The 11915-nt window shown below is 47.6% G+C and overlaps 1 protein-coding gene across 3 annotated transcripts in view; it reads left to right on the top strand.

Annotated features, from left to right (window-relative positions):
* The first annotated feature begins 8784 nt into the window (after positions 1 to 8784).
* Positions 8785 to 11915, top strand: part of lrguk (leucine-rich repeats and guanylate kinase domain containing) — a 13833-nt gene continuing 10702 nt past the window's right edge. Inside the window, exons 1-7 of one of the 3 annotated variants that reach the window (XM_062482792.1) lie at positions 8785 to 8924; positions 9009 to 9116; positions 9418 to 9519; positions 9701 to 9782; positions 9971 to 10071; positions 10528 to 10609; positions 10732 to 10856. In XM_062482792.1, the coding sequence (XP_062338776.1) occupies positions 9018 to 9116; positions 9418 to 9519; positions 9701 to 9782; positions 9971 to 10071; positions 10528 to 10609; positions 10732 to 10856 (591 nt within the window). In that variant the 5' untranslated portion in view covers positions 8785 to 8924; positions 9009 to 9017. Of the gene's footprint in view, positions 9117 to 9417; positions 9520 to 9700; positions 9783 to 9970; positions 10072 to 10527; positions 10610 to 10731; positions 10857 to 11915 lie in introns of all 3 variants that reach the window. The other 2 variants (XM_062482791.1, XM_062482790.1) reach the window with 2 other exon arrangements.

The following is an 11915-nucleotide window of genomic DNA, read 5'->3' as shown; positions in this document are numbered from 1 at the left end:
CCTCCTGTCATGTCCCATTACTGGGAAATGTGATGCTCCTCACTCTCTATTCCTCTCTCTTTCCCTTGCTCTCCTCTCTCTCTCTCACTCTCACTCTCACTCTCTCCTCCCCCCTCTCTCTGTCTCTCTCTCTCTCACTCACTCTCTTTATATCCCTTGCATTCTCTCCCTCACTCTCTTTCTCTCTCTTTCTCTTTCTCCCTTTATTTCCCTCTCCCTCTCTCTTTCCCTTCCCTTCTCTCTCCCCTCTCCCTCTCTCTCCTTCTCCCCTCTCTCTCTCTTTGATTACAAGGTGTGGGTAGTCTAGGTGTTGATTGGGAATTGCAGTGTGCATTGTTTACACATTCATGGCTTTTCTGATTGACCTACCTCAGTCTTTGCCTGTCACAAACACACCACACACAAACCACCCACACACACACACAATCCACACACACCACCCACACACACACACACACCACACACACACACACAATCCACACACACCACCCACACACACACACACAATCCACACACACCACCCCCACACACACACACACACACACACACACACAATCCACACAAACCACCCACACACACACACACACACACACAATCCACACACACCACACACACACACAATCCACACACACCACCCACACACACACACACACACACACAATCCACACACACCACACACACACACACACTCACACCTTTCCCTCTATATTCACCCACATACTCAGGCGTCTTCTGACAACCCAATCACCAACCCACATTAGCTGGCTCCTCATGCATATTCATAAGAGAACACACCCACCCATGTCATAGATAGCACCTCCACGTTGCCGCGGTGACGTGACCATTCAGAGAGGCGTGCTGGTGACTGGGTCCTGGCTCCTGAAGGGTAGGATGGAGGATGTGAAGGAGGGAGTGCAGGAGGAGAACAAGACCAGCATGCTTTGAATTGAGAAAACACTGCTGCCGGTTCCTGTGTGTGTGTGTTTGTTTGTGCGTGCGTACGTGTGCGTGTTCAAGCGTGTGTATGTGTGTTAGCTTGTGCATGAATGCATGTGTGTGTGTGTTTTAGTCTGTGTGTGTGTGACCAACCCTGGCAAGGGCGCGGTAATAACCATCGATCTGAGTTAAAACTGAGGAGGCCCAATGACCATCGCACTGCAGATCTTTGAGCACACACACACACTCTCTTACACACTGGCTGTTGCTGATGAGGGATGGGAGCGGTGGTGAAACAGTGGCACCTTGTGGCGACAGGCTGTCACTGCCAGGTGTGTAAGGGATGTGTGTTGTAGCCGTAGCAGGGTGGGGGTTTCCTGTTCCACATGTGAAGGGATTAGCTGTGACATCATGTTCTCTTCATACTTAATCTGTCTCAACGTGAGATTACTGCTAGTATTGGTCCACTTGGTCCAAAATGAAGTTATCTGTGTGTGCGTGTGTGTGTGTGAGAGAGAAGAGGGAGAGAGAGAGAGAGAGAGAGAGAGAGAGAGAGAGAGAGAGAGAGAGAGAGCGTGTGTGTGTGTGTGAAAGAGAGAGATGGAAAGAGTGTCTCTGTGTGTGTGAAGCATGTGTTTGGGTGACCTTGACCTAAGAGCTGGTCTGATCCCAAAACTCCTGACTGAGAGAGAGACCCCCAGTGAGCGTGGCCACACACACACACACACACACCATCTGCTCAGAGCCAGTTCAGACGCCAGGTCCAATCCCATATCCCTGGACGTGTCACTGGAACGTCTGATCAACGTCACATCACTGTCTGTGTGTCTGTGTGGTGTGTGGTGTGTGTGTCTGTGTGTGTCTGTGTGTGTCTGTGTGGTGTGTGTGTGTCTGTGTGGTGTGTGTGTGTCTGTGTGGTGTGTGTGTCTGTGTGGTGTGTGTGTCTGTGTGGTGTGTGTGTGCTCTTTAGTGTCTGTTTTCTCTCCTTTTTCCCCTCTCTCTCTCTCTCTCTCTCTCTCTCTCTCTCTCTCTCTCTCTCTCTCTCTCTCTCTCTCTCTCTCTCTCTCTCTCTCTCTCTCTCTCTCTCTCTCTCTCTCTCTCTCTCTCTATCTATCTCTCTCTCTCTCTGCTTGTCTTTCCTCTCCTCTGTGGGAGAGACAGGAAGTCACCGGATGGATCAAACATGCCTGATGATGTGAACCAGACACACCTCCTCTGCAGCTGTCTGTCTGTCTGTCCCACTGTCAACCCAGCTACACCCAGAGAGAGGCCGCCCACAGCCTCCACACAGCCTCCCTCTAGTACCCAGCCTCCACACAGCCTCCCTCTAGTACCCAGCCTCCACCAGCCTCCCTCTAGTACCCAGCCTCCATACAGCCTCCCTCTAGTACCCAGCCTCCACACAGCCTCCACCCAGCCTCCATACAGCCTCCCTCTAGCACCCAGCCTCCTCTCCAGCTTAGCATGGAGGAGGTGTTTGTGCATGCGTGGTCTGGGTTACTGGATCAATGTATAGGTGTGTGTGTTTGTGTGTGATACTGCAGATGTTTACCCATTCAGGCTGGTGTCTGCTCCAGAAATTACCATTCTGTTGAAACAAGCACTTTTGCTGCTCAAGCACAGAGAGGCCACAGGAGAGTCTCTCTCTTTCTCACACCTTCTCTCTCCGTCTCCCCCCTTCTTCCGTTTGAGACAGCCTCTCTGTGTGTCTGTCTCCTGTGCTGTTGCTGATGGATAGGATTCTCATGCTAGTTCTCCCTGTTGCCCCATGCCCTGCTCTTGATCAAGCAAGCTCACCACCGTAAAGGAAACAGTGTCTTGATCTTCCTCACCCACCCGAAGCTCTCTCTCTCTCCCTCTCTCTCCTCACCCCCGTCTCCATGTTAAGTACCCTTGTCTGCTCGAACTGTGTGGATGAGTCTGTGTGGATGGGTCTGTGTGGATGAGTCTGTGTGGATGGGTCTGTGTGGATGAGTCTCTTTGCTGGTGAATCCTTTGAGGAGGAAAGAGAGAGAGGGGAGGAGGTAGAGGAGGGGAGGAGGGAGAGAGAGGGGAGGAGGGAGAGAGAGGGGAGGAGGGAGAGATAGGGGAGGAGGGAGAGAGAGGGGAGGAGGGAGAGAGAGAGGGGAGGAGGGAGAGAGAGAGGGGAGGAGGGAGAGAGAGAGGGGAGGGGGGAGAGAGAGAGGGGAGGGGGGAGAGAGAGGGGAGGAGGGAGAGGGAAAAACTTGAAGCGCTCTCATTTGAGCTCTAGCATTCGTTACCGCGGTGACAAGCGTGCGTTTCGCTTGATGGAGAGGATCATCTGGAGAGTCTTCCATCTCTCCCCCTCTCTCCCTGTCTCTCTGTCTCTGTCCCCTTCCCTGATGTGCTCTCCCCCCTCCTCCACCTCTCCTCTCTGCTAACTAATGTGTTGTTCCAAATGCGCTGACAGAAGCAGCCTTTAATGACTCTAATATTGTACACGCTGGAAATGAGAGGAAATGAATTGTGCTGATTCTTGTTTTCTCTCTTTCTCCTGCCATCCCTATCTTCTCTCCCTCTCTCTCTCTCCCTCTCTCCATCTCTCTCTCCACGCCACCAACATACATCTTCAGCCCATCCTCTGCCACACGCTTCATAAATTAGCTTAATACTCTTTGTATAAGGGAGCCTTCTGCAGGAGAAAGGGGGGTAATTAAAATGTAATGGCACACACACACACACGTGGTGGTGTGCACCAGCACTCTCGCAGGTGTGTGTTTGGCGGGTAGGAGTGAGTGTGTTTGGAGATCATTGCTCTGGTCTCTGTAAAGTAGAGTCCTTTCTTCATTGTCTCCCCCTAATGGATGAATGGAGGATGGTGTGTGTGTGTGTGTGTGCGTGCTCACATGTGTGTTTTTGTTTTGTGGGGGAAGCAGCGGGGGAAAAGAGATTTTAATCTTAATAACAGCTTCTGCTCTGCCAGAGTTTTGGCAAATGGCTTTTCACTCAGTCCAAGTAATGAAATGTTTTGTTGGCAACAGGAGGCAGCAAGTCACACATGCATGCGGCACACACACACACACACACACACACACACACACACACACACACACACACAGTCATCTCCCCCTGCCCCAGGGGGGCTCTTTCCAGGTGTGGCTGTAGTTCCAGCAGTCAGTTGCTCTTCTCTCTGGGGGCGGCCATCTTGTACATCTGACAGGAGATGGATGACAGGTCCAGCGCTGGGGGATTCTGGGTACTGTAATGTAACAGAACATCATGTATTCTGTAAGAAGTTCTGCAGCTTGGTGCTTGGTCACCAGGGTTACATGATTACTGATTTCCATGACAAAGAGAAGGTAGAGTAACCGGAATGAGTGAAGCAGTTTTCCCTCCATCCTCCTCCTTCACCCTCTTCTCTACCTCTTCTGTTGCTCTCCTGGCTCCTTTCAGAACAATGGAAGGAAGAACACTTTCCTTTCAACGTCTCCTACACAAAAACAAGAAGATGTAATCTTTCTTCTTCTGTTTGTTTACGTAGAATGGAACATGAAATGGGAGAAGTGGGCTTCGGAGAATGGAGGCTTAGACTTACTGTCCACACACACACACACATCTACACACATGCCTACTCACACACACATCTACAGACACACACACACACACACCCAGAGAGCCTGTTTCATTATGTGATAAGAACACAAGCGACGGCCCATCAAGGTTTCCGCTGCTCCTCTGCCCGTGGCGAATGAAAGAAGCACTGTGACCCTCATCAATATTGACGAGCTCATTGAGTCTGAGGAATAAAAAATGAACAGGACCTTGGAGAGAGCTTAGAGAGGGAAGGGGAGAGGGGGAGGGGGAGAGGGGGAGGGAGAAGGAGGGAGAGAGAGAGAAGGGATGAAGCAAAGTCAGGAAGTATGCAAATGTCCACAAGGGCAACGCTCGTCGGGAAAGAGAAATATTAATCAATGACTTCCGCACACTGCTGTGAAAGGCTGAGTTCTCAGTGTAAGCTCCTTCCCTCTCTCTCCTTTTCTCTCTTTCTCTGTCTCTTTCTCTGTCTCTCTCCCTCTCTTTCTCTGTCTCTCTCCCTCTCTTTCTCTGTCTCTCTCTTTCTCTGTCTCTCTCCCTCTCTTTCTCTCTCCACCTATTCTGTTCTTATGTTCCTTCATATTTTACCCACAGCATGACAGTGTCAGAGTTAAGCTACCCCCCTTACCCAAACACAAAGGATGCTCAGTTTCCCATTAAAACCTACAGAGGAAATACCCATTTCTCAGATCGTATATATAGATTTATTCAATAAAAAGGACAAAACAAATAAGATAAGACCAGCTGCCACGCCACACCACCCCCCTCCCCCCATCGTCAGAACCCAGGGAGGATTTGAACCTCTGTCTCTGATGACCCTCTCCCTCAGTCCCCGGCACAAAGGACTGTTTAGCCCGTCTCCTCGTCACGTTTTGACGGACAGGACCTTAAATCTCCTCTTTTCTTCACCACCACAAAGAAAGCAGTTTAGAAGAGATGCTGTTGGGAGATTTCCCCTCAGCACACAATGAGAGCTCTTTTATTTCAACTGACGGTGTCAGGGACTACGATTATCTGGGCCCCATCGAACTGCAGCTCCCAAGGTCCAGCTTGCAGGCAGCATTGTGAGCCGCACCTGCCCTTGCCCAAGGTGGCCAATTGAGGTTGTTTGGAGTGTTCCACCTCAGTGTTTTGCTTCGGAAAGAGTGGTGAGCTAAATGTGAAAGTGGGAGAAAATTGGTCTCTTGAAACCCCACTGTGTCTCCACAGAAAGCAGCACTATTAGGCCTGTGTACTACAGCTGGACGTGTGTGTGTGTGTGTATGTGTGTGTGAGAGAGAGAAGTAAAAAAACAAAACAAAAAATTGACCCAGATGATGTGTCAGTGGTTGAGTGGATCGGAACCCATGTTGGCTGGTCAAAGCTAGTAATAACTTTTGTGTTGTGATGAGACTGACTGCTAGGACCATCATAGCAATGCTCTCGCTCGCTCGCTCGCACACACACACACACACACACACACACACACACACACATTGGTACCTGTAGCTGCTTCAAGTAAAGAGTGGATCTGACAAGGACAACGTTACATGCTTTATTGTTTTCGCTATCATTGAAACTGAATGCCTAGAATGTTGTGAATGCAGTACAACAGCTCTGGTTGGTATGTGCTCCATCTCCAATTAAGGCTTTTTATACTAAAACTATTCATCTTCCTCTGTCTCTCCCTGTCTCTCTGTTCCTCTCCTCTCCCTGTCTCTCTGTTCCTCTCCTCTCCCTGTCTCTCTGTTCCTCTCCTCTCCCTGTCTCTCATTCACCTCAAACAACCTCTTTCTCCCTCCCTCACTCCCTCCCTCCTAACCTCCCTTCCTCTCTCCCTCCTGACCTCCCTTCCTCTCTCTCTCTTCCCCCTTCCTTCCTCCCTCTCTCCCTCTCTCCCTCCTGACCTCCCTTCCTCTCTCTCTCTTCCCCCTTCCTCCCTCTCTCTCTCTCTCCCTCCTGACCTCCCTTCCTCTCTCTCTCCCCCCCCCCCCCTCCAGGCAGTACTACGAGATGCTGTACAACACAGCGGACGAGCTTCTGAACCTGGTGGTGGACCAGGGCGTGCGCTACACAGAGCTGGACTACATCCACGCCCTGAGCCTGTTGCAGCGCAGCCAGACTGGCGTGGGCGACCTGGGCACGCAGAACGTGCGTCTGCAGCGCCTCAAGGAGATCATCTGCGAGCAGGCCGCCATCAAGCAGGCCACCAAGGACAAGAAGATCACCACCGTCTGAGCACTCAAGGGGGGGGTTAGGGGGAAGCCAACCTGGCAACCCGACATCCCTGAGGTTGCGCGTTGTGAGAGGACTGATGGGTTTAGGAAGTACTGTTCTACAGATGCCACAGTTATAATATATAGACACTGGGGTTTATTGGAAGGAATGGAAGAAAATGCATGACTGGAATATTTCATGTGCATATAGAAGTTACTAAAACATGGTTTTGAATAGTGATAGAAACGTTACTGATAGGATGTGTGCAGCAGCTGGGTACCACCAGATTCCATGCGTACAATACCTGTTGTGGGTAACTCATGACAAACGATACCAGTTTTCATGTTAAATTGAGTCTCAATTGAGTTAAATTGAAGCGCTTTGAGACAGATTATTCAATATGCTTTTTTTTTTGCACACACACGGACACACACACACCCTCTTGCTCATATTCAAACTATTTCCTTCAACCATCACCTGTCAATCTCACCTGTGAAGATCCCCTTCTCTCAGACCTTAACTTGGGCCTCGACTGATTTCATTTCCCTGTAACAGCGAATCCACCGCTCTCCATTATCCCTCCTCTCCTCTCTGTTCCCCTGGGCCTGCAGTAACAGGTGCCAGATTAGACTGACTGCAGAAGATCTCTCCTCTTGCATTCAGCATGGCCCTGTGCTGTTCCCCCAAGCAGCACAGAACCAAATTGGCTTCCGTTGTTAAGAGTATATTTCTATGAGGTTTATTGTCACTTGGCACCTATGTTCAACCCGTGAATAGGTGTGTCATGTATGAAATATTCAGAGTTGCGTGGGTGGTGTAGAGGCTATTGTCTCTGGAGTAGTGGGTCTACAGTTCAGACGTGTTCCAAACAATGTGTTGAGCCTGATATTGATGTGATTGTAAATCACTGCCTCCATTCCTACTACAACTGCTAAAACTTTAATTTGGGGGCCCTTTCCTAAAGTGAACTTGCACGCACAAGAGTCACAAATCATTCCCTCCCCACGTCCCTGGGTAGATTTAGCTCATTAACTCTGGAGAAAAGTACTTAAGGAGAGAGGGAGAGGAGAGAGAGAGCGTCTTGTCGATGCAGAGGACCGGAGCGATTTGCCGCGCGGCACCATGGAATCCACCGGAACAATCCATCATACTGACGCCCGGGCCTGGATCAATAGGAACCCAACAGAAGGCTGTTCGAGGGACCGCCCACGGTTCTGAAACAATAGCGGCTCTCGTTCTAGCCTTACCTCTTAGAGAAGATGTGTTTTGACTTGAGGAGGAAAGAGGAGGGGCACAGGCAATGTCTCCCCTAAACACACTGATTTTTTCACGCGCGTAATTCCTAATCGTATGCGTGTGATATAGCGTTTGATTTTTGATTTAATGTGTCTTGTTGAACTTTAATTAGAATGTATTCTGTGTATCGGTGTGTGACCTTCGATGAAGGTATTCTCATTCTTTCATTGTCTTTTATCCGAAAGGCCATTCTCACGCAAATGCTTTGGATATCAGTCTGTCTGCAATTAATGAACGAAAGGCTGTTTGCCAATGTGTCCATTGATCTCGCTCAAATAATAAAGTATCAAATGTCTTTTGCCTTGAATGTGTGTGTGTTGTAGAATGAACCGTAGCCTACATTTTCTTTAGCTGGTGTCTAATGTGTGTGTGTGTGTTTTACCTTATCAGAAGTTCTTTCAACCTGAATAGTGGATTGGACAAAGGATCACAGAATGAATCACTGTTAGATATCAAACATAAAACAAGACTTGTGGATGCAATCTGATGATTATGTTCAAGGGATTGATCCAGACAAAACGCTTGTTTTAACATCTGTCAACTTTAATGTGCTTGGGAACTACATTTCAGGCTGTGTTTTTAATTCCAAGGCCTATTTAAGCATTTAAACATTGATAGTGCCACTTTTTTAATTTCAGTTCATTTTCTTTTATCGGCTACCAGTAGCCTATAAATAATTATGAATCACCCTAGGGCTTATCCTCTGAAAACCATAATATATATATATATATATATATATATTATTATTTTTTTATTTTTTTAAACCATAATATCCATCGGTTTGTCTATCTGTCGTGTCGTCACTGTTGCCTAGCAACCCAGGGAACGCTCAGACTGGGCTAACGTATTAGCTGCCTAGCCTAGCTTTTGAGTACAAAATGTTCGCTCGTTAAAAAGTTTCCATAAATAAAATACTTAATCCACATTCACGCGTTCTCAAGGTACGGTATTGTAAAAGAAACGTCTCTACCATACTCGTGTTTTGTCACGTAGCTGCTCACTATCCCCAGGGTAATTTACTGCAGCAGGAGAGCATGGGTGATGAGCAACAAGTTCCACAAACACCTGCCGTTCCCCAGACGTGTGCGGACAGACTTTCGACCTCCAACGAAGAACAGATAGAGAAGATGAAGGTAATGAACACAAAGAAGACGGAAAGTTTAAGATTACAAGACATGTTGTTCTGTCTGACCATAGCATTAGATTACATACACAGTGCTGTAGTTTAACCAAACTATTGTCTTGTCAATAATTTTGTTTTAGAATGGCTAGTTCTGTAGCAAGCAGCTTAGTAAACAAAAGATATGCCAGTGGAAAATAAGGAAACGATAAGGCATGAAAAAGTGGAATATTCTGGCGTTTGTTTAGATGTTTTGCATAATCTGTTGTTCAGCTTCACTGAATCAAGATGGGTGTTGTTTTGACGTTGTACAGAAAGATGGTGTTTTAACGGAGGAGCAGGTCGCCAGCTGTTTATCCAACCTCGGACACTCCGCCACTGGACTACAGCACGTTTACCAGTTTCTCTCTATCCCAGTAAAAAATATGTATTAATGTCTGGGTACTTTACATGAAAATTAATCTTCTCGTTAAGGTTTATCCACCGCTCTCCACAGCCTTTGTCATAGACAAGATCTTTGTTCATTAGTTATTAAAGTTTTCTACAATAGCGTAGGTCACGAAATATAGCCTAAACTGTTTGGTTTACTTCCCACAGGGTCGGCATCTGAGTAATATTTCAATCTTATCCAATTACGTCTATCTTCAAAAGCTAGAAATCCCACACAACAACATCAAAGGTGAGTTCAGGAAAAAAACTTGTCGTTCTTGAAGTGATAAGCTGTCTTACTTTCAAAAGTCTAGTGGTCAACATAGTTAACCTGAACCATCTGTGCCCAAAACTTCTATGGAAACGATGCCAACTAGTGTGGAGGTGCCGTCTCTCCCCTCTGCTTGCTCAACCTTTTTAATGTTTGTTGACTGGTAGATTTATCCTGTGTAAGCCACATGCCATACCTGATCATCCTTGATGCCTCCCACAACGAAATCTCAGACTTCTTTGGATTCCAGCCCCCAAAGAACCTCAAGGTGGGACCTTGAACTGACGGGATAAGACACAACTTGATTTGTGTCTTATCTGTTTTCTGTCTGGGGATATTCCCAGCTGTTATTCACAGATTTCTGCAGTCAATCTGTAGTGGAATTTTACACGCTTACATTTACATTTAGTCATTTAGCAGACGTTCTTATCCAGAGCAACTTACAGTAAGTACAGGGACATTTCCCCCGAGACAAGTAGGGCGAAGTGCCTTGCCCAAGAATACAAAGTCATTTGGCACAGCTGGGCATCGAACCAACAACCTTCTGATTAATAGGCCGACTCCCTAACCGATCAGCCATCTGACCCGTATTTATTACTGTTGAATGACAATCATCTCACTCTGCATTAGTAAACAAACTGTATATTAGCGCTGGAACCTAGTTTGATTCTTACATGATGCCCTATGAGGTTCATTGGTGTGTTAAAACTCTTGTTTTCTACAGGAAGTCAATTTATCCCACAACCGGATGGTACTGATGAAGGATTTGTCTGCCTACTGTTCTCTCAGTAAACTAAAACTGGACTGTATCCTAAATCCCACACATCACACACACAGACAAACGCAACACACTGTAAACATGCATCTCTAAGACGATTTCAAGCAACAACTTCAGCTGTGAATAGGTTCCCTTCCTTAACCGGATCAGACAACTCTTTCAGTCAGATCCGAGGGCTGGGCCGATGCACCGGCCTCACTCACCTTAGCCTGGCCCACAACAAGCTCTCCCACATCAGCGGCCTCAATAACTTGCCACTCAAAGAGCTCTGCTTGGTAAGTCACCAGAACCTGACGACAACGTCGCTCTGTTATTTCCCTGTGTACAACGTGACTCTGTACAGCTTGCCTGTGTACAACGTGACTTTGTATAGCGTGCCTGTGTACAACGTGACTGTACAGCGTGCCTGTGTACAGCGTGTCTGTGTACAGCGTGACTGTGTACAGTGTGCCTGTGTACAGCGTGACTCAGTACAGCGTGCCTGTGTACAGCGTGCCTGTGTACAGCGTGACTGTACAGTGTGACTGTGTACAGTCTGACCGTTTACAGCATACCTGTGTACAGCCTGACTGTGTACAGCGTGACTGTGTACAGTGTGAATCTGTACAGCGTGACTGTGTACAGCGTGACTGTACAGTGTTAATCTGTACAGTGTGACTGTGTACAGCGTGTCTGTGTACAGCGTGACTGTGTACAGTGTGCCTGTGTACAGCGTGACTGTGTACAGCGTGTCTGTGTACAGCGTGTCTGTGTACAGCGTGACTGTGTACAGCCTGACTGTGTACAGCGTGTCTGTGTACAGCCTGACTGTGTACAGCCTGACTGTGTACAGCGTGTCTGTGTACAGCGTGACTGTGTACAGTGTGTCTGTGTACAGCCTGACTGTGTACAGCCTGACTGTGTACAGCGTGTCTGTGTACAGCGTGACTGTGTACAGCGTGTCTGTGTACAGCGTGACTGTGTACAGCGTGTCTGTGTACAGCCTGACTGTGTACAGCCTGACTGTGTACAGCCTGACTGTGTACAGCGTGACTGTACTCTCTGCTACCTAACACATGAGTTTCCTCATGATTTCATGTTTTTTTACGATGCTGTTCCCCTTTACCCAAAGTCTGGTATTCATAAATACAAAGTTTTATTTATTTTTATCATACACATATTTTCTTTCTTCTTCCCCTCTTGAGGATGACAGCAGGGGTGTTTTTAAAGGTCTCCTTTCTCTCCTGGCTCATGTTAAATCCACAGACTTAATTGAGCCTCCATTTTCAAAGAAAAAGCTAACCCTGGCCTCCAGTGTGAGAGCCACCATATGGCCATCAGCACGTCTCCAGAGA

Source organism: Osmerus eperlanus, chromosome 17, assembly GCF_963692335.1.
Source record: "Osmerus eperlanus chromosome 17, fOsmEpe2.1, whole genome shotgun sequence".
Taxonomy (NCBI): domain Eukaryota; kingdom Metazoa; phylum Chordata; class Actinopteri; order Osmeriformes; family Osmeridae; genus Osmerus; species Osmerus eperlanus.
This window is presented reverse-complemented; position numbering and strand designations above follow the sequence as displayed.